The 14,536-nt window shown below is 41.2% G+C and overlaps 1 protein-coding gene across 1 annotated transcript in view; it reads right to left on the bottom strand.

Moving 5' to 3' along the window:
* Positions 1–2,405: 2,405 nt before the first annotated feature.
* The window catches only part of SAMD5 (sterile alpha motif domain containing 5), a 41,242-nt gene continuing 29,111 nt past the window's right edge, over positions 2,406–14,536 (bottom strand). The window contains exon 2 of the mRNA XM_054568972.1: positions 2,406–2,505. Coding sequence (XP_054424947.1) covers positions 2,443–2,505 — 63 coding nt within the window. The 3' untranslated portion in view covers positions 2,406–2,442. The remainder of the gene's footprint in view (positions 2,506–14,536) is intronic.

Raw genomic sequence — 14,536 nt, 5'->3', positions numbered from 1 at the left:
GATTTCACGACACCAAGATGTTAGAAACTGCTTGAGTACAGCTATTCTATGCGGATGTAAAGAAAGCCCTTTGGTGATTATTCATTCCTTATGCCAGGAAATTTTTTTTGTGAATAAAATCTTTCTTTCCTCACCCACAAACTTTGTTTTAAAATGAATGTGAAGTTAAGTTTGCTATAATTCTCCAAATTCTTCAATATTAGGAAGTAAACATCAGTAATTAATCTCTCTGATGTTCTAGGAAAAACATATCAAGATAATCCTCTAGTTTTGATCATGTATTTGTCCTTCAACCACTTCCTTGACATTAAAAAATTAATAATATCATGAATGCTAGATAAAAGAAACAACACTGAAAAAATGACTCTTTTTAAGAGTAATTATTGCCTGATACAATTCATGGCAAGACTACTACTCTTCCCTGACAGTCCAACTCTTATCTCATCTTGATTGCATTAGATTGCATTGTAATGCCCACAGAGAAAATAATAGATTTTTCAGAACCAGGGTCCCTTCTAGCAACAGTTCAACAAATGCATGTAAATGGCTATCTGTGAAATACATCTGCCACAGATGCTGCACCTGGAAATGAGGTCTCTAACAGGAACCCATTTATTATCATAATAAATTATATCAGTAATCTAGACAGACCCTCCCCCACACAGTCCTTAACATATATTTGGCTTGTTAATTTTAAAGACTCTAGTTCACTGGAAAAGTTAAAGTTGATTGGAGGATAATCCTTACAAAACTGCAAGCTTTGTATATTTAAAGGACAACATGGACATGCTTTTAGAGCTTAATTTCCTTGAATTTACATTAAGAACGAGACTGAGTTTAGTATCTAAATTAATCTCAGGAAGTAGCTCAACCATGTGAACCTTAGATTTTTAAAGCAGTGTTGTGATCAAATCACCCTTGGAGACCTTCCCTGCCTCCCCATTTGTAGGGACCAGTGCGCACCAGGAAGGAAGGAATGCAGATGTCTTTCCCTTTGAGGGGTCCCCACTCGTGAGCATCACAACACTGCGGTAAACTTAGGTCTCTTGTGTACCTCTCAGCAGCACGAGAAAGGTTCTCCAGTGCAGCACTACTCAGCTACTCTCAGGTGCTGCCTGACTCAGGAGCTTATCTGTTGCATATCTGTATCTTTTCTGATGATCTCCTTGTAACTAAATGTTTGGTCCTATCAACAGGGTTGCTTTTTCTCAGCAGAAAATAAAACTGCCAATATCCAAAGGCAAGAAGAATAGGAATCAGGAAAACTCCCGAGTCATCTTCATTTCTTCCTCCCACCTCATTCTACTCTCCTTTTTGGCTGTGGTTACACAGGATTCTTAACCCGGCGGAGGTGGCCTTGCGGCTGATCTCAGAGATACAAACTCTTTTCTTCAGTATTGTTACATATATCGGGTACATAGGTTCAAGGTTATGACTAGCTTAAACGTTATGGCTTAACATTAGTCACGTACAAATGCAATGCATGTGCACCCCACATAGGTAACAATATCAATATATGTAACAATATTTAAGAAAAGCATTTGTATGTCTCAGGTCAGCTGTAACCTCATGAAAGCTCACTGCCACCGCCCACCTCCCTGCCCCCACAGACCTGAAGCCAGGCATGGGGAGTGCGTTGGGGTGAGGCTCTGCACCTGCCCAGGCAGTGCCACGGTGACGAAAGCCAGCCCCAAGAGCCACAGCCAACCCCTGCTCAGGGTGTCGGCACAAGGCGTTCTAATTGGTCCTTACTTGAGCCAAACTTCAGCCAAGTTAACTTTAAAAAGAAAAGTTAGAAAAAATGTTGCTTCCTTTGGTCATGTTCCTTAATGTGTCAGCTTTATAAATGGACCTATATATGAAATGGACCTATATGAAAAGTACCTTAAAATAAGAACTCCCTCACCAACTTATTCAATATAAAATGATATAAATTATCTCAACCTATGAAAACAGAGTCCTATGTAAAGTGAAAAAAAACAGGTTAAAATATAAAATTATAGCTACTATTATCAAGTTAAAGGTTAATTTAAAAATAATGTAATTACTAGCTAATGCCAGAAACCTGCTATTTGTCTGGTATTACACTTAAAATTCATTAAACCCCCAAACCTTAGCCAACCTCATTTATTTTCATCAAGAACTCATAGAATAGAGGGAAGAATCCCAAAATATGCTTAAAACTGTATCTCACAATGATGTGTCCTTTCAAAATGAACTCAATACTTGTTAATGTGTGATCTTTCACTGCCTCATTTCTAGCTATTGTAAGTTAGTTACCCAGTGTACTGATTATTCCAGAATTTTTCCAAGCAAAAAGTTAAGCTGATGAGCATTTCCAGGGTCACCATCCATTTCCCTTTTTGAAAGAAGGTCCTAAATATGCCCTTTTCCAGTCTTCAGGCACCTCATCAGTCCTCCACGAGTTCTCAAAAATGATATCTAGCGGTTCTGTGATGACTTCGGCCAATTCATTAAGTACTCTAGGATGCCAGCCATTGGGACCTGTGGATTTGAACATACGGGGGTTATTGAGGTTCTCCTTTACCCATTCATTCCCAAGTTCAGCACGGATCTCTGCTCCTATTTTTAAGTTGGCGTTGTCCCTTTCTGGTTACTACCTGGGCTTTTGAAAAATAGCTTAAAGTTCTGTTGTTTAATCTATCAATTTTCCCTTTGAAGCTAATAAACAAAAGTATCTTTTATTCTTCTCAAGCTTACTCCTCTAAAGTTTTGTTATAAAAGAGGCCTACTTCTTTTGTTTTAAAGAGGTCTATTTCTCTTTTCTTTTATGTTTCTTATAAGACAAGATAGTAACACAAAACTAAATAAACATGTATCTTGTAAGAGGTTGCCTTCCTAAACCACATTGCTCAATACTGCAGCATCCTTACTCACAGAGTAACAGTAAGCATGCTGTGGAACATTCTAAAAGCTACATATCTCATGCTCAGAGGGTGCATGTCTATTAAACTTGCATCTGCAAGTGCTAATTCAAAACGCACCTTCCAAAATAAAACCGATTCACAATCGTTTTTCATCATAATCATGTGTGTGCAGAAACAGCAGCTTTTTCACATACACATTTAAAAAGCACGGTTATACAGGAGCTAGAAAGAGAATAATAAGGATTTCTCACAAAGCACTAAGCCAGTAGAATTCATTTGCAGTTGTGTGGTCCTCTGTGTGAATGCTCTGGGATTGACATTACACTAATGATCTCCAAGCTCTGATAGGTGTTGACAGTTTTAACCCCTTCATGGTCACAATGATCCCTCCCAAACTGAAAGACAGCAACAGATGACAGTTCCCTGCCCATCTGTCACGGCCACGCCCTGGGCCAAGACCCCCTTGACAGACCTAAAATGGACGAAGGAGAGGCAGAGAGCAGAGTGCGAAGGAAGAGAGGACACGCGTCTTCCCCAAGGTTTCTGAGATGGCAGACTTGTTACTTGTTAGTAACTACGCTGTTTACTTGTTAGGTTGTTGGTTTTACTTGTTAGTTACTACGCTGTTTACTTGTTAGGTTTTTGGTTTTGCTTTTAATTAGAGAAGCTTTTAAAAAAGGAGGAATCTATTTTGCTTTCTTTTGTTTTGTTTTTCTAGTCTGTATGCTTTACTACCTGCCCCCAGTTTTATGCCTTACAAAATAATTCCTATTACAGGCATCTTAAAAAGACTCTTTTGAAAAACAATTGTTCACATTTCTCTAGGGTACAACAATTTGTTTGAGCACATGCCATTTTCACCCCTGCTCAGATAGCCACCTGCTGACGGCAATATGTTAACTAATATGTCATTATTAATTAGTTTGGGTAACATCTTCCAGCAATTGCATCTATATGGAAAGAAAGTATTACTATCTATGCTCAGAAAGTTTCTTTCTCCAGAGAATCAAGCTATCAAGCTATTTTCAGGCCTTTTTTTTTTCTGTCATTCTAAATAAAAATAACATAGTTAATTAACATATTCAAATAGTCACTCAAAGAAACCATCAGGCCAAGTTCTCTATTAAAATCACCTCCTGTGACAAACTTTGAAAAAAGGGATGTTCAATCTTTCTTTTGTGGGGAGAGAGGGGGGGCGTTCATGTTAAGATAAAGAAGGCAAAACTGTTTGGTTTTTAACACTCTACGAAGTGAACAAATGGAAAGACATTACACCACAATCTATAGTTACACTATAGTGCACGATAACTCGCCGGTTCTGTGAGAAACACCAGGAAGAGCCTCAGGTTACAGCATTAATGTTACGAAGGGAGAGGACAGGGCCGCCAAGGGAGGAGGCAGCATCTTGAGGACCTTCTTATTAAAACCAAAGCTTCTCGGATGTCACCATGCCAGCTCGAGCTCTGCCTGCAGCCAGGAAGATGGCCTCGCCCACCATGAAAGGTCACTTTAGTCAAGGAACTACAAAACTAAAACGATTTCGGAAAGGTTATCATCCGGCAAGTGCAAACACCCTCCGTCCTAAACTTCTCTCCTGGTGACGCCCGGAGGGCCATTCAAATCCAGCTCCCGGCTCCCCACCTCCGAAACCTCGTGTCTTTGGTTCAACAAAAGCAAAGCACATTCATTAAACAAGCCCGGCCTTGCAAGCCGCTGTGTTTCATTCTTTGGAGGAGCGGGTGGGAGGCAGACAAACAGGATTTCCGCAGTTGGGTCATGGAGAGTTTCAAGATGCGAGGGCCGTGGCAGCGAACGGTAATTAGCCGAGCACACGTTGCTTCACACGGGAGGAGGGTAGGAGACGTCCGAAGTTGCCCGGGTAGGGGCGCTGCGCCCCGCTCGGGCGGCTGGCAGGCACCGTGACACCCCTGCTCCGCTCCTGCCAGGTCCCGGGTCCATCCAGGTGGATCAGGAGTGAACAGATTTTAAAACCCCCGACCAGCTTGACGGAGTCACTGCGGGAGAGAAGTCCTCCGCGCAAACGGGCGGGGCCAGTCCAGGGTCCCCCCACACAGCTGCTCCCCCCACGCACACAGTCCCACTTCCTTTTCCCCTCAATTACCGGTCACACTCCTTAAAGAAAGCAAGCTCTTTCTTCATGCCACCAAGAAAAAGAACTAATCTGTTTATATGTGTGTATAGTCTTCTTGGGATGTAGCACTAGGGCTGACTTCAAATTCATGAAAGGAATGGCCCCACGTCTGGTCCTTTCTCATGAAAGCCAAGCTCCGGGACAATAAATAGCAAGTTATATTTTTGGTTCCATTAATGTTCCTGAAGCCTTGTTATTTTTAAAGACAGAGTTTATAACACATAAATGCCAGCAGTTTGTATGCTATCTGTCTATTTCTAGGAAACATTGCTGAGACGTTTATACTCCAGTTGCCCCCAACCTTCCTTTCCGTTCCTTTGAGGCCCCTCTGGATCACAGAGTTCTTGGGACAGGGCCACACAGACCTAATTCTTGGGCTGAACTGCATGACTTTCTAATTTGTTCTAGGCTATTACAGGGGACGGAAAGGGTGGGGGCGGGAGGGGAACCTCATATTTCAAGATATTTGGCAGTTCTCCTGATCTATGTTTGAGTTCCAATCTGAGAAGGATGGAGGGGTAGAAAACATTATTTAACGAATAAAGAGACTATAATCCTATCGCTAAACATTACGATTTGTGAGATTACATTTTGTTCTCCATGAATTATTCTGATTTTTAAAGATTTCAAGTCTGTTACTCTTTTTAGCTGATGATTTCCCCCTAATTAAAGGCAATCTGAATTTCTCTATTGCGATACTATTCTAATGACATATTAGCTCCAATGCAGATATAGACATAAAATTTCCACATTTTGTTACTGTGACAAAAATAATAAAACTGTTGACTATACACTAATAGTCCACACAATTTGTTTACAACTGAGGGGCAACTGCCTCGGAGGATAACATTAATTAGGAATTAGTGAAAATGTCGCCTCCTCTCCTCCTGGATGGCTAAAGGGGCACAAAGCTGAACTTCCGGGCTGTTGGTAACAGGACACAAGGTGTTTTCACCTCCTGACGTTCTCAAGCTAAGTCTACAGGCATTCAGCCATGTCTGAGCGCCTATCACTCAGGACTGAGTGAGGCTGGGAATCTGCTTAGAGAGGAAGGGGGCTGCCATAGAGCTTCCTTGTAACTGTAAACTCCTCCAAGGGCAGAAACCACGTGTTTTACACTTCTTATACCTCCTGCGGGAACATTACATATAATGTCAACTCTACTGCTGATGGTTGATTGACTTGTCCACACTATAATTTTCATATCTAATTTCTCAGTAAACTAAGTTCCTATTGGGAAATTTTAGTCAAGCACGTCAGATAAGAGTATAAATTCCTTTGTCTACCCAAGGGAGAAAAAATTATCAATATACATGCATGTTCACTAAACCCATAAGTATAAGAAGTATAAACCCATCTGAATGGTCATCTCACAGTTCTCGGAAGGCCTCGGAGGGTGTTTTCTCAGCTGCTGCACCAGGGAGACCCAGGCTGCCACCTGGATCCCAGGCTGGAGGCTGCCCGGTGTTAGACAGCGAGCTGGCACGGGTTGTTGTTTCTGCTAGAGGAGACTTATAGGGGAGGTGTCTTTTGATTGATTGATTTTAAAGAGAGAGGAAAATAGGAGGAGGAAAGGGGAGAGAGAGAGAGATAAAAATATTGATTTGTTGTTCTACTTATTGATGCATTCATTGTTGATTCTTGTATGTGCCCTGACCACTGGGGGTGGAACCTGGAACCCTGGCCTATCAGGACAACACTCTAACCAACTGACCTATCAGCCAGGGCTTAGGGATTCCACAGACTAGAAACTGTTTAACCTCCTCCAGAATATTCTGCACACAAATAATTTTTTACTTTAAACACAAACACTCGAATATTATACATTTATTGTGGCCCACCATCCTGCCATCATCCATGGTGTGTCCTTGCAAAACACCGATTTACCACCTGGCTCCTGAACAAACGAAGTGGGTTTTAATCAGTGGCACGGCTTCTCACTACCTCTGCACCCCCATGGCTCCAGTCTTCACTCAGGCCTTATCTGCAGGCTTGCAGCAAATGCAAAGTATACTAGAGAGGCTGGAAATTTTCCCACCTGCTTATTATTCAGAAAACTCACAAAAACAAATTCAGGGGTTAACAGGTAAAAATGCCTTTGTTTATGCTGCTATCCTCAGGGCATTAACCAATTTTATAATTTTTTCCAACTGAATAACTATGTAAATCCCAATTTCTTAAAATCATTTTGTTATACTCAGTGCTGAATACTCTGAATATGCTAAATTCCCACACAGGGGTTATGGTCTGTAAGCCAGAACTACCACCCTGTGTAGGGTTACAGCCGTGTCTTATCTCTACCAGGAAATTACCAGGATTTAACTGTTGGGATTTCTAGATTGTTCTTTCAACAATTTTATAATAATTAACAGCTTGTCACAACATGAAGCTGGGGCTAGGTCACTGCTGCTTCCTTGAAGTGCAAAGTACAGTTAAGGAGACAAAATGTTAGCTGGAGGGGCCAGTGCCTTCAAGAAAAAAGAGGGAGTTTGCACATGTTTATAGATGGAGCAAAAGGATTCTATGGAGAGAGACTAAATGCAAGAAAATAAAGGGATAATTATAGCCCATAATTATTACTCGGGCCAAGAGCAGATACCACAGGAGGGATCTGGCTTAGAGGGGAGAGGGATAATTCCTCATAGAAAAAGAGGCAAAGAAGAACAGATAAGCAAAGATGCCAACACATTTTGAGATGAAGAGAGTGAGGGAGGGCGCTCATGACAAGGGATTTCTGGTTCTCAGTCATAACGAACCAAGGCTGTTTGAAGAAGGGGGGTGAGAGGCACAAGTTGGGGCTGGTGGACGGAGTCCGAAATAGTCACCAGAGGAAATCAGTTTGACAGCTGCAGGAGGTTCAGCTGGACCGGACCGCATGGAGTTACAGCGACACAGGCTTTTAGAGTGTCTCTGTGTTATGCCTCAAGGTCTCCAAATACCACCCCAAAGAGTGATTAAGGCATAGGCCTACAAATGCAAAACACAAATCCAGAACAGAGAAAGTGATAAATGCTAGATCAGGCTGAACACCAGGACTCTGTGCTCCACGGAAGTTCCTTAAAAAATATTTGGTGGGTCTTTTGATGAAAATGTCCTATCAACGACTGCCTGTGTCTGTTTGGGCTGCTATACCTGAATACCACAGACTGGGTGAGTAATAAACAACAGAAATGCATTTCTCACAGTTCTGGAGGCTGGGAAGTCTAAGATCAAGGTGGGTACAGATTCAGTATTTGAGGGCCCCCTTTTGGTTCATGGATACCATCTTCTGGATGTGTCTTCATGTGGCAGAAGGAAGCTCTCGGGGACTCTTTTCTAAGGGCACTAATCCCATTCATGAGGGCTCCACCCTCATGACCTAATCACCTCCCAATACCATCAAACTGAAGATTAGGTTTTGACATAGGAATTTTGGGAGGACACAATCATTCAGTCTATAGCAATGTCTCTCTCTAACCAGGCTCTTTGGTTACTCACTCAAGAATTCTCATCTCTCTGTCCTTCCCTGTCTTGCTCTATCTCCCACCTACTCAAAGCAAAATCATCCCTTACTAGGTCCTCATTAGGTTAATGGCCTTTAAAATCACCGTTAACACTAACTTTTACTAGGATTATCACCAATAACTTTGCCATTAACAGTATATTTGAAGTGCGTATTGTGATTATCATTACTTGCCTAACCTTGTAAGAGTAAAAACTACTAATATTTATTAAGTGACCATCCTCTGTGTCAGGCACTGTGCAGAGAACATTGTATAATTATACATAATCCCCTAACTTCTCACAAGCCAATGTGATGGTCTCCAGGACCCTGTTTTACAGATGAGAAATCTGAAGCTCTCAAATGCAGATAACCTAGCAAGGTCAGAGCACTAATCAGAGGCTGAGTGGTTCTGTCCAACCGCAAAGCCCAACCTCGTAAAAATATGTCTGCATTCCCAGCCATTTTTGATTTGGAACATTTGTAGTTGAATAGTGCTCCCCTCAAATCGCATCTATACCTGGAACCTCAGAATGTGAACTTGGAAATATGGTCTTTGCAGATGGCCCGGGATCCGGGGATAAAGTCAGCCCTAAATCCAATTGCTGGTGTTGTTATAAGAGAGGACCCAGAGAGACACACATAGGAAAGGTGGCCACATGAAGACAGGCAGAGAACACAGTGACACATCCACCAGCGCAGTAAGGCCAGGAGCCACCAGAAGTGAGACTAGGCAAGGGAGGATTCCCCCTTAAAGCCTCTGGAGGGAGCACGGCCCCACCACACCTGATTTCATATTCCCAGACTCCCAGATTGTGAGAGAATAAATTTCTGTTGTTTTAAGACACTTGTTTTGCTGTACTTTGTTACAGCCACCATTGGAAATTAATATAGAACCCTTTCACAAAAATACATCATTTCTCAAATTCTCTTAGGAATATTTTTAATCCCTTCATTGTTTTTTGCAGCATATGTACATGCGATTTTAAGCAAAACGTATTTTGTTTTCATTCAGAATATTAAGTGTTGTGCATAATGCTTATTTATAGTATTATAAGTAATTCATAATGTGTAAGGAAAATTTTGACTACTAAATTTTAAATAAATGATGCAAACAGTTTAAATTAATTTAAAGTAATTGCATAAGAGGCAACCACACATTGATGTTTCTATCCCTCTAGTTCTTCCTCCCTTCCCTTCTCTCTAAAAGTAAATAAATAAAATCTTTAAAAAAAGAGAGAGGTAATCATAAATATTCTTTTAGATGCCATGCCAGAACTTGACAACAGACTGTTTCTTAAAAGTCAGTTGCAAAGTGAAAACTGACATGACACCAGTGAACTCTTTATACTCTGTCTACTATATAAAAATCATTGGTCCATCCTCTACTCTTAACGGATTTCTTCCCATAGGTGACTTGGTAATATCACGTGTTGGTCATTTGGATAATATTGGGTTCCTGAGTTATGCGGATCTTCCAAATGTTAAAGCATATCATTATTCAATATCAAAAAAGTAATGTTTGTTACTATCACCACCCATTACATCAAAAAAGCCTTCAAGTATTATTGAGTAGCTGTCACACTCACTGTGGCACATACAAATTTTCCAAAAATGTAATTTTTACTGAAATATTGAAAAATGTTTCATTAATGGTAAATATCGTCAATTGTTTTTCTTGAAATATTAGGCCCACTTTTTCATTTTTGAGAAATCATCTGCCAAATAGCCAAGTCTAACTTGTTCTTCAGTTCTTCTTTCAAGAGAAAATGAAATTCTATGAATAAAGCTGCTAGTTCAGCTGGCAATTCAAACAATAGCCTAAGTAGTTTGCAAGGAGACAAGATCCACACACATTTCCATTTGCAACAGAAGTCTTTATGAGTAGTTCCATTTTATCACAAGAAACATTTTTTTAAAATGTACTCAAATGTTGAACTTTAATAAGCACTAATTTTTACTGCTTTGTCAAAGATATTTTAAGGAAAATGGCTCTTTTCGGCATGCGTACAGATGACGAATACAATAGGCACCAATATGCCACTGCCTTGATTGGCATTATTGTGCCAGCACTTTCACCTACTGTTGCTCTTGCGCTCCCAGTGCAAGTATCCACATGGTGAAAAGGGCAACTGGGGTCAGAGTATTGCTATGAAACATTTATTACCTCACAGATACCCTAAAAGGCTCTTGGAGACCCCCAGTGGTTTGAGGACCACGCTTTGAGAACCCCTGCTCTATACCACTTCAGGAGACTGAAAGCAGACATCACAAAAGCAGCACCAGCAAGCCCAGGTCAACTCATCAGTCGGCCACACAAGTGTACCCTTTGAAAAGGGAGCTTTCTTGTAACAATTGCTCGGTATTCACCCTCCTGGCCCCCTATCTGGCTCTGCCCGTGTAACTAGGAAGTCTGGAGGCTTCCTGCCAGGTGAGTTGATCTTCCCCACCAGTCTGGCAAGCAGGTTGGCAAAGACAGCTGAGCTGATCAGGAAAAAATCCTTCTCTCAGGGACTCTACTGGCCAACCTTGACAATAACAATAGCTTTTGAAATGACTTGAGCAACTCTGAGAACAGCTAGCCCGCCACATCAATATAACCTTTGGTCTCCTGGTGTCCAGCCCCAGGTCCCCGAGCAATGAAGCATGGCCCCCACTGGGCCTTGACCTCATGTGCCAAGTTGGAATGGGCAGGCGAGCAAGACAACAGCCATAATCCTCTTCAGCGATTCCTTGGAAAGCACATTTGCATGTTTATTGGCAGCCGGAGTGAGGGACTATCTGGGGTGCCTGTTTTGGTTTCTATCATTCCAGCTCTTCTCTGGTTCTGGAAGGAGAAGATGGGACACTTTCGAATGTCTCATAAAAAGTGACATATTCTGATACCATCATTCTGGGTCCCAAGGACCACCAGCTAATTTCTGTAAAGGCACAGTACCTATAAAGTCATCTGAATAATCCCTAAGGTGCCAGCCTTGTCCATACAAACTCTGAGGACATTTAAGTGGGTTACCTGAAGAAGCAAAATAGGTAAGTAGGATTGAGTTCCGTCATACACTGGAGGTTTTTACCATGTATACTTGCTGTTATGAAGTGACAATTCTAGAAGGTTTAGGAGCAAAGCCCAGATCAAAGGACACTGCAGTTACTGTCCAAGGTAGCCTAATGTCACTATGTCCAGAGTAAACCCAGGGTAGCTCTGCGTGTGTGTGTGTGTGTGTGTGTGTGTGTGTGTGTGTGTGTGTGTGTGTGTGATGTTAAGGGTTGGGGGTGGGGGGTGGAGGGCACATGGCATATATACTACCTCAATCCAAACCAGCCCATCCTCCAGGTAGTGTTCAGCAGTCAACAAATCCCTTCCTGCCAGGAGAGAAGTAAAGTTCCCTGGGGCGAGCACTGCAGAAATCCTTGCTCAGACTGGAATGAACCCCTAGGTTTCCTGCTTCCTGGATGGCTAGACTTGTGCACAGTACTTAACCTAATCACTTCAGTTTCCCATCAAAACAAAATTGGAACAACAATACCTACATCTCACAGGGTTGTTGTAAGGATTAAACCAGCTAATATTTGTAAACTGTTTAGAACAGTATCTGGCACAGTGTGCGTCTGTGTACAAGTGTCTGGAAGTTTTTTCTAACACCTATCCCATAAAAGGCATGGAATTCTATTTTCTAGTTCAATCACTGAGTGATATAAACCTACCACTAAAGAGGCAGAGATACTTAGTCACATCTTCAGAACAAAACATAACAAATGTGCAGTGGCATTAAGTTAATCATCCACAAATGTTATTAGAATAAATCATGAATAATGTGTATGCTTTAAGCGCTGCCTAGCCATTAACTTTGAAAACTTTCACTTAGCTTTGTGAAGCATGTCCTATAGAACATAACTACCACAGCAGTAGTTCTCAGCTTGTCCAAGCATGAAGACCTCTTTAATTGTTTAAAACATAGACCTTCCACACACAGAGGGTCTGTGTTTTAAACAATTATTAAAGAAAGAGTAACTCTATTATTCCATTTTTCTTACTTTCTTGCTGCCCTTTGATTGAGAAAAATTATTGCTTTAAAAGTGACCAAGAATTTAAGAATGCCTTCAAATAAACTTATACAAGACATATTGTCTATGTAGATATCCACTCACAATGGTGGGTACCCAAATAGTTTCTGGGATTATTGTATTAATTCCTCAAGGGTCTTTGCTTCTCGGATTAGGAGCCACTTCTCTAGAGAATGAGAATCAACAGAAGCCAAAATCGCATTCTTTAAGAAATTCAAACACATTAAAATAAAAATTGGTTCACCAAGTGAAAATCAGACCCAAGAACCCTGACTTCAATAAATACTGAGTGTCCACAGCTACATTTTTGCATTGGTTAGAGCAGTATTTCAAGAAGCTAAAGGCCAACATTTTTTCAGTCTTAAATCAGAATTGCTGGCTTTCCTCTCTACACAATCTTCCACAGTTGGGCCTTACAATTTTTCATTGTTTTCGCCTTCAAGAATCCAACCCACTGCAGCAAAGATGTCAAACAGGGAAACAGATAATCCCATGTAGTTTCTGCAGGAACCACACCTGGTTCCAGAGATAATAGGAAGGACCCAAATTTCCTGGAACTAAAACAGATCCATGGAAACATCCCCAAGCAAAAACACAGCAGTTCAATGGATTGGATAGTTTTCAAAAAATTCAAAACCAGAAATAACAACAGATTTTAAACCCTCGCCCCCCACCCCAGCCCCTACCCCCGTCTTCTGTTGACAGGAGCGCCCCCTGTATGGCATAGAAAGCAATCCCAAGAGCTGGCTTTTGTCCCTCAGATAAAATAGAATTTAAAATAAATACATACATCTGCTGTAATCACATTTAGAACCACGTTATTCAGTTCTCTCCTTCTGTTCTTCTCATTCCCTTTGAGAATAAATGTAAAATAACCTTTCATATTATTGCATTTTACTATCACTTTAAAGAAGTTTTGATTTTAGGAACATAATGTGCAAAGTCATGCTATTTAACACTACATTATATTCACAGATTATGCAAGTTAAATAAAGATACCTTGCTGATTTCTTAATATAGATTCAGCTAAGATTAGTTATGCATCTGCCACCTTAACATTCATTTAGGGGGAGGGGGTAGCCTTAGTTAAAAATCACACTTGCATTGTAAGTGCTTAGAATTTCATGGTTCATTTCAGACCATCCCAATCAAGAATTTAATTATGTCAAAAAAAAAAACCCTTTAAGATTTTATTTATTTTTAGAGAGGGGAAGGGAGGGAGAAAGAGAGGGAGGGAAACATCAATGTGTGGTTGCCTCTCATGCGCTGCCTACCAGGGACCTGGCCTGCAACCCAGGCACATATCCTAGACCAGGAATCCAACCATCAATTTCGCAGGCCGGCACTCAATCCACTGAGCCACGCCAGCCATGGCTCCTGATAAGAAAAATATCTTAACAGCCAAGATTATATCCCCCTCAATTTTCACCCCCCTGACAAAAGTGGATCATTTTCCTTAACGCCTATGGACTTGTTTCTGACCTATGAAATAAGGAGTTTTGTTAGAGGATTTTAATACACCCTCCAGTCTATCATGCTGTGATTTCTATGGAGTAGACTGATGAGGAGGCAGAGAGGAAACAGAGCTAAGATGTTGTGGGAACTTTATCAACTCAATTCCTAAACAAGGCATTTCCCATGATGCCAGACAAATGTCCCACCTAGCACTGTCCCACATGGCCACATGGCAACTCCAAGTTGAAAGGCAGCACACAGGTCTACCACAACCTCAGATGCACTCTAACTGATAAACATTTGCTTAACAACATGCTATTCCACAAATCACTAAATCTTGAAAACATAAACTCCTCCCAACCAACAACTGTGCATTAGGGCATCAGGATGTACTGAAACTAAAGACAGATTAATCTATGTGTGTGGGAGGAGGAAGGTCTTATTATTCTTGGATCAGCAAATCTAACAATAACTTCCGGGCTGAGTGGCAAAGGGTTT

Source organism: Pteronotus mesoamericanus, unplaced genomic scaffold, assembly GCF_021234165.1.
Source record: "Pteronotus mesoamericanus isolate MK-2021 breed Mesoamerican mustached bat unplaced genomic scaffold, CSHL_Meso_final contig_20, whole genome shotgun sequence".
NCBI lineage: Eukaryota > Metazoa > Chordata > Mammalia > Chiroptera > Mormoopidae > Pteronotus > Pteronotus mesoamericanus.
Note: the sequence above shows the minus strand (reverse complement) of the source record. Positions and strands in the feature narration are given on the sequence as shown.